Source organism: Neophocaena asiaeorientalis, unplaced genomic scaffold, assembly GCF_003031525.2.
Source record: "Neophocaena asiaeorientalis asiaeorientalis breed wild unplaced genomic scaffold, Neophocaena_asiaeorientalis_V1.1 scaffold123, whole genome shotgun sequence".
NCBI lineage: Eukaryota > Metazoa > Chordata > Mammalia > Artiodactyla > Phocoenidae > Neophocaena > Neophocaena asiaeorientalis.
This window is the reverse complement of record NW_020173666.1, coordinates 12,334,028-12,348,233: the sequence shown is the minus strand read 5'-3', so window position 1 is coordinate 12,348,233 and position 14,206 is coordinate 12,334,028. Positions and strand designations below refer to the sequence as shown.

Sequence of the window (14,206 nt, the reverse complement as noted above, 5' to 3'; positions counted from 1 at the left end):
CTGGGGGGGCCGGACTCGCCAATGGCAGTGAAGCCTGAGCTCTATGTACTATGTACTATGTACTAGTACTATGTTTTTAAACGTACTATGTACGATGTACTATGAGTATATGCACCTCTGCTAAAGAGAAAACAGTTTATTGTCTGGGAACAAGACAGAGTTTCGGACTCAAACCTGGGTTCAAATTCTGGCTTTACAAACCATGAACTAACTTCCCTGGGTGAGTTACTCAACCTCCCTGAGCTGGGGTTTTTCTTCCATTAACTGAGAGTCACAACATCTTCCCAACAGGGTTCCTGTGGAGGTGAGGGATGACACCTGGAAAAGGCCAGCACTGAGTGCCATTCTGTAAGAGTAACACTCTGTAAGACCTCTTGCCGGCCAAGGTCTGAAGACATGTCTCACGTGATCACTGGGCCTTTCTAGGGAAAGGCTTCACTCTGGTGGAAGGGAGAACAACGGCACTTCAAAGACCCTCATGGGCAAGTTCAGAAGAGCCTCCACTTCACGGGAAGCTGTGAAGAGTTGCCACCTCAAGGCCTGAAGCTGGTCTTTGGTGATGACGTTATGGCGACGACTTAAGGGCAGGTACGCCCTGTTGTCGGCGGCTGTGGGTGCTGGCACCTCGTAAGTGCTTCAGGCACCATCACAACTTGTGGGGACAACCATCATGTGCAGACAGTGGCACAGCATTTTCCACATTTAATCTGTTTTTTTGGGGGGGCTGTGCCACGCAACTTGCAGGATCTCAGTTCCCTGACCAGGGGCTGAACCCGAGCCACGGGTAGCGAAAGCCTGGAATCCTAACCGCTGGGCTACCAGGGAACTCCCTTCCATATGTAATCTTCTGTAATCCTCCCAAGTGATCCGTGGAGGCAGGCACCATTAAACTCCCTGTGCACAGATGAGGAAACTGAGGCACAGAAGTAAAGTATCTCCGACTGAAGCGTGATGGACTGAGACGCTGACTCCAGAGCTCATGCTCTTGGCCACAGTGTCCACCTTCTAGGTGACATGAACTTCTTCTGGGCATGGAGGTTTCCACATCTGTGGCTCAATTTCAAGGTTAGTTAGTAGTCATAGTGCAGGCGCCACCTCTGCCTTTTTCCACTCACGGCGGAATACAGGAAACCGGTAAGGCCTTACCAGAGTCAGTCAAAGTTATTACACCGACCCTACCAAATAAGTAAACTCACACAAAGAAGTTATGTTCTGTTTGCACCCAGAGGTAGCTTTGCCTTCTGTGATGACATCTTACAAAGTTCCTCAGCCTAGCAGTAACTGCTAGGAAGAGCTTCATTCCCTGCAATTTTACGTCACCTCACCGGTCTGCATCTTTCGAAGTTGGAAAGCTCGTAGCTTATTTAAGCACCAGATGGGAAGAGAGAGGGTGAGAATTCATTTCCTTAGGAATGTATAGAAAGGCAGTCACAGGGGAACCACCCCGGAGAGCCAAACAGACTAAGAAACCCCTTGTCAGTACAGGTTCCCCCAGCACTTGGGCCTGTCAAATCCTTGGCACGGGACCCGTGTCCTTAAACACACGAGACAGGAGCTCCACGCAGCCGTCCTCGTGGGGAGGAAGAGCCAGGGCCATACCATCAGCCACGAGAACCCACGAAGTGGTTTTTAAAAGAGCACGGCTCGGCAGGGCGTCCCTGGAGCAACTGTTTTCCTCAGAGCAGCGACAAATTGGTACCAGAAAGGGAGAGCTGAGTGATGACAACAGGTGGCCCCGCTAATTGAAACCTGACCGAAGGGACTGTGAAAAACTCGGCTTGGGGATTGGCTGTGAGAACGGTCATGTGGAGCTCCCCGTGAGAGAACTGCGAAGATGACAACACGGGAAAATACCTTCCACGGGGCAGCAAAGAAGCGCTATGCCAGGAGCACTTCGTTAAATCGGAACTTAACAGGTAATCACAACACTGAGTGGTGAAAAACGACTTCACAGGTTTAATTAAAGCTTAAGGCCTGGAGCGTTCTCACAACAGCCGCACAGTGGGAGAGAAGGAAGGACGATCCTTCTCTCGCTCTAGTGGTGTACTCAATGGGCAGCACGAGAAGCAGGATGCTGGTTTCATTCATCTGCCCTCCGCCCTTCCCTGGAGGAGCGTCCTGCCCGCTCACCTGGGCCCCTCGGTCGTTGACCAGCTCCACAGACCACCGCCCTTCGTACTGGATCCACACGAATATCCCGCCGTCTGCGTCGCACGTGGCCAGCTTCTGGTACGGCTCGTTCCACCTCACCAACACGACCTAGGAAACGACCAAAAAGACACTTACTGCAGGGAAGGAGCCCGTGGGCCGCAATCACGTCTACGACGTTATCAGACCCAGAACTAACTAGAACGCATGGAACAAAGGCAAGGACTCGGGGAGGATGGGGGGGTGGGGAGTCCAGCAGAGAGGACACACGGCAGCGCCTCAGGGGACGAGGCCCACGTGACGTGGCCTCCTGACCAACAGCAGGCACCTGAGCAAACCACGAACCACGGCGCCGCAGCGCCCGTCGCCGTGACCACAGAGCGGGCCCAGAGCCCACCCGTACCCGGCCCCGCCTCCACAGTGCCAGGCTCACTCGCCTGAGGGCCCTGGGCGGTGGGGAAACGATTTCCTCGAAACCTACTGTGTGTACCTGAGTCAGGGCACTATTTGCTTGGTACAGATGGAAGAAAGGGTGCGGCCTATGTAATCTCATTTTCTCCCAAAGTGAAATTTTCTGTACCTTTGCCAGGCTACATTATTTCCAAGTAGTTCAGCATCTAAGCATGCCAATTTGGAAAAAATACACAGTTGAAATATCTAAACTGTTCAGGGTTTATCACAGAGGAAATACGAAGAAACTATAAGCTTCAAAACGGATGAGTATGAGAACTTAATTTTTAAATTTGAAAGATCCTGAACGTGGACAATCCTTTTCATCTTTCTCAACTATCACTCGTTCATGTAAAAGGTGGCCGCAGGTAGGTGGTCTGTGGGATCAGCCCTCACAGAGCCCAGAAAAACCTGTAAGGGCACAGGGCTATGAAGTGGTCCCAGGAGGCACAAAACCAGCGCCGGGCTCCCCACGGGGAATGCTTCCGGAGGTCACCTGGCCCGCCCGCGCTGGTGACCGTGATCGTTTCCTTCCTTCAGCTCGTACTCATCAGATCCGTGCTGCACGCTGCCACGTGACCAACACGGAGGTGGAGAAGACAGGGCCTGCCCTCGGCAAGCGCAAAGTCCAGCTGGGAGCCAGAACAGCCATGGATACGTGGACACATACGCACGTATGTCAGTCAAACGAGGACTGTTACTAACCAGCAAGAGCACCCCTGCTGCTCATAAGATGCGAACCCCGTCTCCTCCCAGGACTTTGTGCCTAATAAGCTAACAACCCTCGTGAATACGTGGCGCCGGTGCATATGGTCCCCAAGTTCCACTTATGTTCTAAACCACTGACTGCGAGCGGCTGAGGCCAAGGGCTGACCATCACAGGCCTCCAAAAGCACAGTTCCCTCCTCACGTCCATCTGCGTCCAAACCACAGACCGACACAGAAGCCCTCTCAAAGTTGTACCATGGGCACCAGAGAGCCAGGAGAGGCCCCCCAGCCTTGATCCACCACACTTGGTGGTATCAGCATTTGTTGCAAGATGCATACTAAAATCCTCAAATTGTCCAAGAGGAAATTACTACCCACTTAAAATGTAAGGATACTGTAGCTTTTTTTTAAAACTGTGCATCAAGAGCTGAAAGGCTGCAATCTTTTGAGACCTGGCAATTGTCAGCCAAATCTAAGCTAGTCAATGGCCCGCCTGCAAAACGGATGCAAGTTCCGTGGATGCGGACACTGCCAGATGCCGGCAGCCCCATCTAGCTTTTGTCCCTCCACCGCGACTGCCTGTCCCTCTCTGGTCACTGCTCTGCAGGTGCCGCGCTCACACCACCTGCCATAACCACAGGTTTACGTGCACCCTCCTCCCCCTGAGCTGGGCCACCGGAGGAAAAGGGCAGAGGCATGCTCACCGCTGAACACTGACACACAGGAACGCTGAGCATATCATGCCAAACAGCCACACGTAAGTTACTATTCTCACTCAGTTATGCTCTGAAATCTACTTCAAGTAGGTTACTTTCGACTCCCAAAGGCATTTTAACAAGAGCCAATACTGACAGACTGCCTATTACAAACCATTAGGCTGTGAGGATAGAAAGTTAGGAAATCTTTGTCCCTGCGGAGTTCAGTTCACTAACCAGACATAATACCCTGCTCTACATGCAAGTACAGAGTTGTGAACATACACAGGAGGGGCCTCAAAACAGGCGGACGGGAGGGCAACAAATCCAGATTCATGTTTTTAAAGTCTAGCTTTAAAGATTCTGTATTTAAATTACTGATCTAATTTTTTAAAATAGTAAAACCAACACAATTAAAGTCTTTAAACGCACCGCACTGAATGTATCATAAAATTTAGAATTTCCAAGTAGCCAGTAAAAACCAACTTCATAAACTTTCGGACCCAACAACGATCGGCCTGAGCAGTGCCGCCCACAATGTGCTGTAATATGGTCCCTCGACACACCTGCGTCACCTAAGCCCACAATCACTGATGCACTTCAGGATGGCTGCAAGAGGGCGGAATAGGACAAATAAGAACACTTATTTCCCAAGTTAAATACACTGAACATTCATCTACTATGACCTTCCTTAAAATATTTGATGACAAGGCATCACATTTCAGAGAACAGAGGTTAGTCACATTTTCTATACTTTTGCCTTTTTCCTTTAACAACCATCGCCACACATGACTGCATATTTAGTTATTATCAGTAACAAAACCTCTCTTCTTCATGAAGACAGCCTGCAAGTCGCAGCATGACACAAACACGAAAGAGCAGAGGCAAAAAAATATTTTAAAGTTATTTCTAACGTTAAAAATATCTTGGTCTTATGACAACACAGAAGTAGTTGTTGGAGAAACAAAGAGTTCACAGACTCAATGTCATCTTTTCGTAATTCCTGATCAGTTGAGATGCAGCAGTAAACAGAAGTGCAGTCCCCACACACACACTTCTTTGCTGTGAGTATAACCGGTATAACTGAATATAGGTGGGTTGCTCCCCTAAATTAGAGGGAGAAATCTTTCCAGTGATCCTTGGTTTAAAAATAAAGTTAAACTGTGATGTTGTTTCCCTGGATTAGTTTTCTCATTTCCGCTCTCGTTTGCGATTCGGAGCTGCCCGTCTTATCTCCCGGCCGCTTATTTCCTGTTCTGCGAATCCCTCCAGTCTGCTTGGCAATGTCAGGACATACCAGAGTGTTGAGGAATTACCAAGCAGGGGCCAGCTGGGTTCTCAGTTGCCCAGATGACGTGGCAGGGTGCTAACAGCTGCCCAGGCATTCTAAGGCAGAGCTTCCTTCCCTTTTAAAGGAAAACGGGGCTCCCGTTTGCTTTGGGCACAAAAGAACTTCAGCATTTAACATGTTAGCTGAAGTATGTGTTCCTCTACAGACAGAGGCTAAGCCAAGTTTTGACCCAGGTCTTTGATTATTCCCCCAAAATGCTAGCCTGTCACCCTCTCCGATGTAAGGTTTCTATCATTTTATAGCTATTCTTATCAATAAATACTTATTGAGTACAATTAACAGTAGAGAAATCTACACTAAAAATACAGCGCAGGTCTGCTGAAGGCCTATTTGGGCTGTACTCTAATGCCCTCAATAAGTCACTTCACCTCCTACCTCTAGAACTATTTTTAGGCAGAACAAAACTCTAGTGTCAGTCAATCCAAGGCACCAGTTCATCCAAGAATGCTCATCGTTTGAGGCAGGAACCCTTCAAATGGTGTTGGTAGATATAATTTCTATTTTACAGATATATACAGGAAACCGCCACTGTGAACAACCAGTATCACCAGTGTTCAGAAATATTTCCCTTAACCCTAAAAGAATGTAATTTGGACATACGTTAAATACAAATAGCTCAAGTTATAAATCCCTGTAAGTGATTATTACCACTCAGTTCTTATTCTGTAATTTATTAAGCGAAACAGCACTAACTTCACTTGTACAAGAAAAACGAGTGCCAACTGAATTTTAGACACATTTAGCTGTTTTTTAACAAAGAACCAAAAGCACCCTGAAACAGAGGCTGGAAGAAATTCAATGTGGACAACGGCTTCATGCCCACCAGCAAGACGGTCCCGTGAGGTCCAGAGCTCAGCCCCGGCCGCACCGCTCACCAGCTGCATGGCCTCGGGCACCCTGTTGACCCGCTTGGGTCCCTTTTCCTCATCTGCAACGGGGGTAACAGCAGCAATCCTTCTAGAGCTACTGTGAAAACTATGATGAGAAAGGACCTTAGGGCAGCACCGGGCACACAGCAACGTGCCCCTACCCAGTTCTGGTGCACGCATTCACGCCCCGCACACCATCTCTGGTTCTCACCAGCCTGACGATTTCTTTCCATCTGTACTCCTGAAGCCCGGCACGACGCCAGGCACACAGCAGCATTCCACAAATCTTTCTAAATTAAAATATTCCTGAAGGACAATTAACCATATTTCTTTAGAATTGTATACTGTTCTCTTTCAACACTAAGATGTTAAAACTAGCCCAAGTGAGATTTGGGGGGCGGGGCGGGGGGGCGTCAACAGTTGCACTGAGACAAAACTGACATACCATACAACCCATTTAAAAAGTAAAACTCATTTATAGAGCTGTGCAATCATCACAGTAAATTCTAGAACATCTTCATCAGCCTCCAGTACTCCCTTCAGCCCCAGACAATCACTGATCTTTCGTCTGTTCATATTTGCCTATTTTGGACACTGCATAGAAATGCAATCATACCATGTGTGGCCTTTGGTGCCTGGCTTCTTTCACTCAGCATAATGTTTTCAAGGTTTATCCGTGTTGCAGCATGTGCCAGTACTTACTTCCTTTATATGGTCAAATAATATTCCACTGCATGGCTATACCATTTTGTTTATCCATTCAGTTGATAAATACCTGGGTTGTTTCTACCTTTTGGCTATTATGAATAATACTGCTATGAACATTTGTGTATCAGTTTTTATTTTCTTGGGTATATGCCTAGGAGCGGAGTTGCTGAGTCAAACGATAATTCTACGTTTAACTTTTTGAGGAACTGCCGGACTGTCTTCCAAAGTGGCTGCTCCAATTTACATTCCCAGCAACAATGTATGAGGTTCCAGTTTCTTCACATTCTCTCCAACACTTGCTACTATGTCTTTTTGATTATAGCCATCCTAGTGGGTGTGAAGTGGTTTTGATTTGCATTTCCCTGATGGCTAATGGTTTTGAGCATCTTTGCAAGTGCTTACTGGGCATCTGTTTACCTTTTTTGAAGACATGTCTATTCAGATCCTGTGCCCCTTTTTAATTGGGTTGTCTTTTTTATTAGTGAGTTGCAAGAGTTTCTCTTCCTAAGCCTTTTGAAACACTCTGCTTGAGGGAAACTTTTGCTTTTATTTCCACATAATCTATTTCTCTCATTTACATGTTCACAGATCCAGTCTTCATTCATTCATTCAATTCAATATGCTGATAAGAACTCCATGAAGGAAATGGTTCAGGGACAATAAAGGAATTCGGAAAACACGGGCCTATGGTTTTCTAAGCCCTAGGCCAGGGTCCAGGGTGCTGCTACGTGGTTCTAAACCTGAATCTGAATTTGTCTGGGGGTGACTTCCGCAGTCCTGGCTCCCCAAGACGCTTCTCAGGAAACTCACAGCTACACACTCCTTCCTGATGTTTTCCAAATCTTCTTGTTGGAAAATAATACATCTTCTTTGTGGGGAGAGTTTATATTATCAGGCAGGACTGAGTTAGGAAAAAAAGAACTCTATCAAGTCTCCTGATACGAAGGCAACATGACCGTCCCTAGTCTTCTCATCTACTAGGTGGCAGCAAGAGTCTTCCGCTAAAGCAGTATATAAAATGCTTTGAATGGCTTCATCCAAAAGTACAGTCTGTAGGAAACCCAACAGTCAGTACCTTCATCTCCTGGCCATTTTCTGATCTGTGCCTATCTCAAAACCAGTGCAGTGAATACTCCCTGTGACTCCCACTTCCATCCTTCTCTGTCCCATCTCAGTTGCCATCTCCCAAGCAGAATTTTACTGGAAAGTATGTTCAGTCACAAACACTGTTCCCCGAGGTTACAGAGCACCTTACCAGGGCTAAGCATGTGTTCTCCATCGTCACCTCCCACTTATTCTCACAAAAATACTCTTGGTATAGACAACGGTTACTGGCTTTAGCCAACTGAGAGCTGACACGACCATGCAGTCTCACAGATGAGGATGGGGGCAGCCAGCATGAGGTCACGCAGAACGCTCGAGGTAGGTCAGGCTCCAGGCCAGAGCCTCAGTCTCCTCACTCCGGTCCGCAACCAAACTGGCCCGGGGCCATCAATCCCTCAGCACCACCAAGGCGCTGCTCACGGGACACACACAGATGGAGCAGACGCCCTGCCCTCAAGGAGCGCCTGGGGGAGCTTGGAGAAGCCGCCTCACGTCTTCTTTCTTACCTGCTGTCAGACTTCTGCGATGCAGAAATATTCTCAAAAACAGCTGTACCAACAAACTCTAGTTCTGACAGAAGAAAACAAAAATCATATACTAAAGAGAAATAAACTAAAACATTAGCGGCGGTGAAGTAAAGGGATTTTCATCAGAATTTTTCTACATTTTCTGATCTTCGCACAATGAACGTATTTCCAGCTTCACCTATTTCTGTGGCAAGGAAGTTGAACACTTTCTTTTCGTAATAATAATAATAATCAAGAGTCTGAAAGTCAGTTTCACATACATTAGCTTATTTTATCTTCACAGATATCTTAGGAGGAGGTATTACCATTATTCTAACCTCCCATTTCACAGATTTAAAAAGTGGAGCTGAGAGAAGGTACAAATATTTCCATAGCCTTTTTTAAAAAACTTAAAAAAGAGTTTTCACAATATTTATGGCAGACATAACAGTTTAAAGAAAAATTCACCTGAAGTATTGTCCTCATTCAGCTTAGGAAAATATCACCAGGACCATCGGAAGCCCCCGTGTGCTCCTCCCACACCTCAGCCCTCCCTCCTCTGAGGAAAAAAAACACTTCCTGGGCATTTCATGTTTTTAATTCACATGCATTTTTATACCCACGTATGCATCCTCACTTCAGTATTTTGTGTCTCTTTAAAAATTTTAAATATTACAGAAGACGCTAAACATATACCCAAGAAGAGCAACCAGGACAATAAGCTTCCACGTACCTGCCGTCCAGCTTACACATGACCAGCCTTTCTGCCTGTTCTCAAGCTTTAAAACCTCTATGGATTCTTTAGCTCAGCATTAGGCTGTGAAATTCATCCTTGTTGACAAGCGTGGCTCCAACTCGTCCGTTCTCACTGCTTCATCGCAGTCACTGTGACGACACCACGGTTTGTTACCTCATCCCCTTGCTGACAAACATTTAGGCTGCCTTCCCTTTCTTTCCCACTTTTATTACACTAGCACTGCTGCTTATAACCATGCTGCCACCAGCCCCCTGTGAACCAGAGCAGGGCTGCTCTGAGTCTGCACTGGGGAACAGCTGGACCAGAGGCAGGCGCAGCTCTGCCTTCGCCAGACGGTGCCAGGTCAGTTTCCAGAGTGAGCCGACAGTGCACATCCCAACAGCAGTCCAGCTGTGCCTTAGATCCTAATGTACTCGACCCTGCCAGACTTCAAAATGTTTTCCAATCAGACACGTGTAAAATTATTTCAGATTCTGCTTCTGAGTTTTTCCGTATCTCCACAGACTTCCACATTCTATTCTACTTGACACGTCTCAGTGTCATGCTCTGAGGAGACAGACCGAGGCTCTTCCTTCTCTCTGCCCCTTGCCGCCCCTCCGCTGTGCTTCCGGACAACAGTTTCTCAGCTCCCGGCTGTGCACCCACCACGGAGGCCTCCCTTCATGGCTTCCTCCAAGAAGAAATCAGAGTCGTCTTATGAACCCGACAGGCATCTCTAGGCACCTGCCACACAGCCGCCGCCGGGCCCGCCAAGGGTGAGCAGCGCAGGAGGTACAGCCGTGCCCTGGAGGAGCCGGGCTGTGGGCAGAGGGAGGGGGCAGACTGGGCAGGTGGTGGGCTCTGGTGGCCCAAAGACCCGACCGGCTCAGCACACGTCACATCACTCTTGAGGTCCTCCTCTCCATTCCTCTGGGCCGACTTGCTGTGGCTTGAAAGTGAATATCCCGCAGGGCCAGCGAGCCTGGAGAGCTCCCAAATGCGAGGCTGAAGCCGATAGAGCCGCAAAGGGGGCCCAGGGCCACTCCAGCGTGGATCTTGAGTTAAGTCTTGAAGCTGGTGCAGGATTTCCCTCAACGCGCTGTTCAAACGTCACTTCCTCTGTGGCAATGTCGCCACCTCTCATGGGCAGAACTGCGTCCTCTGTGTCCCCAGCCCCCGGCCCAGCCTGCCTCCAGCTCTGCCCGCAGCTACCCCGTCCTGCGGTGGACAGGCTCCAGGCTCCAGGCTCCAGGAGGGAGGTCTGTGCCCGGAAAAGGAAGAATGGCAGCTGACATTCACTAAGGCACTTGCCTCACCCCTCGGTAAGTCTTCTCTACCGGCGTCTTCGGTGATGGTCCCTGAAAGCAGAGCCTGGGACGGGGACCCGCGCACTGAAGCCTTTCCCTGTGGGTCCGCCCAGGACAAAGGCAGTGGGCGAGGCAGGACAGGTCTGGGGTGTAAGGGAAGGACATGTGTCGCTGGAGACCGGCTTCCTCAGCCTGACCCACAGGAACCCTGGTGTGTGGCTCCGGCACAGCTGGCCCTGCTCTGAGGCAGGGGTGGCCTCCAGTGCCACCCCGGGCATTGGTCATGGGTTGCTGGCCGCTTGGCGGGAACGGGGACGGGGGAGTGGGGCAGGGGACCAGCTGGCAGCTGGACGCCTCAGTGGCCAACGCGCACCGCGGCCGGGGGACAGTGCACACAGCGGCCTCCAGTGCCCCTCAGTCTCCCCTTTACCAGCTCTTCCTCTTCCGTCCTCCGAGGGGCGCAGAGCTCCAGGCTCAGTCCTGACCCTGCCCTCTTCAGTCTACTCTGACTGCCTAGTCATCTGATCTAGTCTGAGCTTTAAATCCATGGTCTAGCCATCTAAGCACGATGACTTCCAAGTTCTTGTCTTCAATCCCTTACTCTAGATCCTGTCCAACATCTCTACTTGGAGGCCAGACAGGCCTGGCAAACTCGGCACATCCCTAACAGGTCTCTTCCCCCACCCCCCCCCCCCACCCCGGTGCTCTTCACCCACGTGAATGACACCATCTGTCAACAGCAGGAACACGGACAGCAAAGCAGACTTCCCTCCCTGCCTCTCAGGCCCAACAGCTGGGTGGGGGGCCCGTCTGGGCACAGACACGGTGCTGCCCCCCTGGCAAGGGCAAGGCTTCCTGCGGTGTGGGTGGTGTCCCCTCTGTGGCTGTTAAGTAACGAAGGATGAAAACCTCGGCCAGTGCAGAAAAGATTACTCTCTGCTTGATCTTCACCACCCAGTTCTATGTCTTAACTGTGGCGCTAGCGCCAACGTGTTTCTTTAGATATGGCCTTAATGCTCATGAAAAACAATCCCCTGCCTAATTGGAAACTAGAGGAGAAACTCAAAGAAAGGAACTGAGAACGCGTTCGAAGACAACTGTGCACTCCACAAATATCAGCTCCTGGGGTTACTGCCAAAGGGTAAACAACTCTTTAAATTCCTAAGACTTTAAACTTTAGAATAGTCTTAGACTTACAGAAACATTGCACAGATAGTACAGAGGTCCCATACATGTCCCATACCTAGTTTCCCCTATTATTAAGATCTTACATTTGCATGGTATATTGCCACAATTAATAAATCAATATGGATATATTATTATTGACCAAAGCCCATGCTTTATTCAAATTTCCTTAATTTTAATGTAGTGTCTTTTATCTGTTCCAGGACCCCACTTCGAGTACCACATTTAGTCATCACGTTTCCTTAGGCTCTCTTGACTACAACTCAAGAAAGTCTCTCAAACGTCCCTTGTTTTCAGTGACTTGGACAGGTCTGAGGAGAACTCGGAGGTGTCCTCCAATGAGGGTGTGTGTGATGTTTTCCTCGTGATAGGCTGGAGTTAGGAGTTTGGGGGGACGACCACAGAGGTGAAATGCCATCAGTGGTACACTCTCAACATGACCTGTCGCTGTTGAAGTTTACCTCGGATCACCTGGTTAAGTAGTCTCCGTTCAGTTTCTTCACTGAACTGACTCTGCCTTTCCCCCTTTCCTCACCTGTACTCTTTGGAAGGAAGTGACCATGGGCAGCCCACACTTCAGGACCGGCGTTATGCTCCACCTCCTTGAGGGAGGCGTGTCTACATAAATTACTTACAACCCTTCTGCTCAGGAGATTTGCCTTTTCTCCACTAATTTTACCAGTATGGACACTAATAGAATTAACGGATGTCTGCTCTACATTCTGGGTTATAATCCAACACCACTCCATGTATTTTGCTGCTCAGACTGTTCCTGCTTTGGCCACTGGGAGCAGTTTCAGTTGGTTCCTCCGTCCCTTTGACACACCCCCGACACTGTATGGGTTTCGTTTTGTTTTCTGAGTGCCATCTTTTTTTCTGACACCACGAGATGCTCCAGACTCATGTGTATTTCCTGCTCCAGTCCTTGGATAAGACATTTCTCCATGGGACCCTGGTTCCTTTTATTGGAAGACGGTACTAGAAACTAAGGTCTGCGTCTAGATCCAAGAAACCAAGATCTAGGTGTGCTCATTGCTACTTGGGTAGGTAAATGGCTTTTGACATTAAAAAAAATCAACAAATTACAAGATGAGCCTGGGACATCTTAGTATCCCACAAGGCAAAACAGATACCAAAAGACCTCTAGACCCAACTGGAAAGGGCTCCCAGTAACCAAGGACGGAACAATTTGAGCATCAAAAAGTGCAAGGTGCTGAGACAAGTACCTTAAAATTCATGTATGCTAAAATCCATGAGCTCACGACAATCCTAAAAAATAAAATCCTCACTGTTAACTTTTAGAGAATGGTATAGAACTTTCTGCCCTGAAAACAGGCACAAAAAGGGGGAAAACACCAAAACCCACATTTATCCTGCCATTATTTACAAACACTACCCCAAAACAAACAGTTGATGAGGCCAAGTTTTTCTTGGTGTAAGTATTCCAGTTAATAAATAAAGAAGGAACGACAAAATTAGGATATCATTTTGCAACTACTAATGGAACCATGGCTGTAGGTGAAAGGTTGATGGGACTGCAGTATGAATGGATCAAACTGACAATCGCTAACTAACTCATCAATGTAAACATCACAAAAAGGCAGACAATCATGTATTACATGCCTCCTGATGGAGGTGCATGACGCCATCCATGAAGCAATTCCAAAACAATACCCTCCCACCCCCCAAAATGTCAAACTTGAAGTCTCTAGACCTTAACAACTACTTTACAAGAAATACAGAAGACAGAAAAACAGACTAAAGAACATCCTGGGGATGTAATTAGGAAAATCCACTTTTCCTACAGAATTTCTCATGTTCTGGGTTTTCCTAAAGCAAGGAAAACAATAAAGAAATGAGGAACCTATAGATTAAAAGACTTAAAGGGCATAGCAACCTAATGCGATTCATGTAACGGACCTTGTTTGGATCTGACTCTCAGAAAGAACTCAAAAAAAAAAAAAAAACCTCAATTTTTTCTAAAAGGTAAAAGATTTCATAGACCTTTCACCAAAGAAGATATATAGATGACAAATAAGCACATGAAAAGATGCTCCACATCATCTGTTATTAATAAATGCTAACTAGAAGCACAGTGAGACAACCCGGCTGCTGAGTCATTAGAATGACTCAAGTTAACTTCTGAGGATACTCATTAGCACTTGGGTTCAAGTCCCAGCTTTTTTTAACTGATCCTTGTACTCCTCTGAAAGAAACGAAGGAAATATATTACCTGTTCCCCCTGCTGTAAATTTCATTAAGTATTAAGTCAGGTCCCACAGTGTCTTTCAATAGAAAGGCTAAAGGGACTCGGGCTTTCATCCTGTCGGTAATGAAGGCTGTTGTTCTTTTCACACAGGTATCAGATCATTGGGATACACGTTATGCACCGAGTATTGAGAGCATTGTTTTTCAAGCTTAAAGTTACATTTTAGTTAG

The 14,206-nt window shown here is 47.7% G+C and overlaps 1 protein-coding gene across 1 annotated transcript in view; it reads right to left on the bottom strand.

The window, feature by feature from the left end:
- TULP4 (TUB like protein 4) overlaps positions 1-14,206 on the bottom strand; it is a 169,853-nt gene that overhangs the window by 76,044 nt on the left and 79,603 nt on the right. Inside the window, exon 2 of the mRNA XM_024747852.1 lies at positions 2,131-2,259. Coding sequence (XP_024603620.1) covers positions 2,131-2,259 — 129 coding nt within the window. The remainder of the gene's footprint in view (positions 1-2,130; positions 2,260-14,206) is intronic.